General features: G+C 35.7%; 1 protein-coding gene across 1 annotated transcript in view; it reads left to right on the top strand.

Annotated features, from left to right (window-relative positions):
* Positions 1-2,419, top strand: part of LOC107558981 (PDZ and LIM domain protein 5-like) — a 38,747-nt gene extending 36,328 nt beyond the window's left edge. Inside the window, exon 9 of the mRNA XM_016242692.1 lies at positions 2,229-2,419. Coding sequence (XP_016098178.1) covers positions 2,229-2,404 — 176 coding nt within the window. The 3' untranslated portion in view covers positions 2,405-2,419. The remainder of the gene's footprint in view (positions 1-2,228) is intronic.
* Positions 2,420-2,845: the final 426 nt, after the last annotated feature.

The following is a 2,845-nucleotide window of genomic DNA, read 5'->3' as shown; positions in this document are numbered from 1 at the left end:
TTTAGGTAATGTAATCAGACTACTTTTGGATTACTTTTAATAACGTGTTTTAAAGTTATCATTAGATGTGTATATATAATTAAAAACATACCTTATTGGTATAAAGAAAAAAGAAAGGAAAATATATTCCATTTTTTATTATGTCAACATCATAAATTGCATTAAACATTACATTACAGCAGGGCTTCCCAAACTGGGCTTAATGAAAGCGCTGCAGTGGGTTTGAGAGTTGATAAAAAGCTAATAATGAATTAAATCATAAAAATGTACAGTAAAACTAATTTAAACACTTGAACACTAAAAATAGAAATATTTTATTTGTTTACCTGCATGTCAGTGTGACCATTAACCGACATCAGAGAACTGTTAAATTATTGAAATATTAACTTCCTCAGAGATATTTCAAGTAAATATTTTAATATTGCATTTCATAGAAACATAACACTCCTTGTTATTTCAAACTGAAGAAATCACCATCCGAATCGATGCCTGGTTCATGAACGAGCTGATTCTTTCCTTTTGAATCATTCCACAAATCACACTAAATGAATCATTCGTGAATCTGACTGATCCAGTTGCAGCTGTTCTTGATTCAGCAACTCATTGGGCCTCATTCATGAAACGTTAGTAAATAGGAGTAAATTTAGTAATTTGCGCGTAAAACGGACCTTCCAGAAAACTCTCCTCCGGATTCACAAACGCTTCGTAAACTTCCCATTTGATAGTTAAAAATGCATATGTTAATGAATTCCAATCATTCGTAAGTAATCATACCCTCATTCACAATTACCATAATCCCCGCCTATGAATTACAGCTACGCAAATTGCGTGTCCAGGAACTCAGTGCAATATTCGGTCTACTTTCTCAGGTTTGGCTCCAGTATATTGCATAAATCCAAAAAAGACTAATAGGCCATATGCCTAACAATAAATATTCAATAACGTGTGTCCACCAAAGCGTTTTTAGCCGTCTGAAAACTGTCAGGTGCTCTTCTGAAAACGACCAGCTGGTGGCGCTGCAGGACGCTTTGGTGGCACAGCGTTTTTCCAGCTGAGATGCTTTGATTGCTATAATTTGGAATATCCACGGCAGTAACGCATCACTAGTATCTCATTTTGAAGAATATTACTGAATATAAAAATGCAGTAACCAGCAATGTTAACTTCTCTATTGTTGTTCAGTTGTTGTACAAGTAGGATGATTGGTCGGTGTAGCCTCATATTTGTCCCGCCCCTCCTCCATTGATTGGACGGCTGGGTAAAAAGTGACTGACAACTAAAGCAGAGCAAACGAACTTGTAAAATATTACGATGGCAGTGCATCAAAATTCAGCATCATCAGTTTGCCAAAAAGAACACAGAACGTTTATGCACCATTTACACGTGGTAGGGAGCAGGTGTACATTTCTTTCGTACCAACTAACATTTTGAAAATACGAACACTTTCATGAATCCGAAAATTTACATCAGAACAGCTTTACGAACGATTTACACAAAAATTGGGAATGAGGCCCATTGTGGTTTTTATACTATTTTTTCATCACATTTACCCTAATTAAGTTTTCCTCATTCAAAATACTATGTGGTGCACTATTTCACTTGTTTGCATACTTGAATTATATTTCAGTATATTGCAGTTTAGTGTTTTGATGGTGTACAATACGTTTTGGTAATAAAAAGTGTGCTTATTTACAGATCAATACGTACGGTATTAGTGCTGACTAAAGACTAGTCTGACTAGTGCTGCTAGTATTAATCCTCGGACCCCGTTGGTTTCATACTGATTACTTTGTCACATAATATTTGTTTTCGACATGACTTCGTTTAAAAGTAGACATGTCAAGCTTTCTATAGATAATATCTCTCGTGTGTGTGTGTGTGTGTCAAATATTCGCTGAGTTTCAGTTCATTTTACTGATGTGCGGAGAATGAGACGGCTAAAAGCACACCCCGTTTATTTTCTTTATTTTACAAAAGCACAATGTTTTGTTGATATCGTGAGTGAACACAAATAAAAGTAGACCCTTTACAGTATTACTCTTATATGTACGATCAAGTATGATAGAGCACTTTAAGTTCTTTTCGCTGTTATCATTAAAATCTGCAAGTGGTGGCGCCGGCGAGGTTAAGGAAATTCAAAATCAAGCACTTTTCCATTTTAATCTGTCAGTGAATATTCCTGAATCCGAGCGCTGTGATTGATTTGGTGTGTTTTCTGTGTGTGTTAGATTACTACACCATGTTCGGCACCAGCTGTCACGGATGTGACTTCCCCATCGAAGCGGGCGATAAGTTCCTGGAGGCGCTGGGGTTCACCTGGCACGACACCTGCTTCGTCTGTACGGTACGGGAACGCTCGGCTTTACACTATTTCAGAGCAACGAGGCGCTTGGGTGTGTTATAGTGAATACAGCGGCTTCAGAGTGATTATATTCACAATATAACACAACGTCAAGCCTTGATTTGATTTTAAAAACATTATTTTATGAATCAGATTGACGTTTCCCAGTGGGTCTCACACGATCCAGGACAGTATCTGAATGATAATACTGCGACTACTGCTGTAATGATGAAGCCTTGTGCATGTAAAGAAAATAGGAGTGGAAATATATGAAAATAGTTCAATAAAATCATTCCAGATGTTTCAAGAACTAAATGTTCACACACTTAATAACCAGTGAATATATGATTTTTCCAGTAGTTTGTAATTACAGGATAAGGTTATTGATTTGATTGGTTTACTTGATTTTTTTTTAATTTACTTTATGTATTTACTATACTAACTTTATATATTTATTTATGTATTTTATTCTTTACTTTGCTTACTTTATTTACTTGGTATTTA

The sequence above is a fragment of the Sinocyclocheilus grahami genome, unplaced genomic scaffold (genome assembly GCF_001515645.1).
Source record: "Sinocyclocheilus grahami isolate Dianchi unplaced genomic scaffold, SAMN03320097.WGS_v1.1 scaffold669.1, whole genome shotgun sequence".
Classification (NCBI taxonomy): Eukaryota; Metazoa; Chordata; class Actinopteri; order Cypriniformes; family Cyprinidae; genus Sinocyclocheilus; species Sinocyclocheilus grahami.
This window is presented reverse-complemented; position numbering and strand designations above follow the sequence as displayed.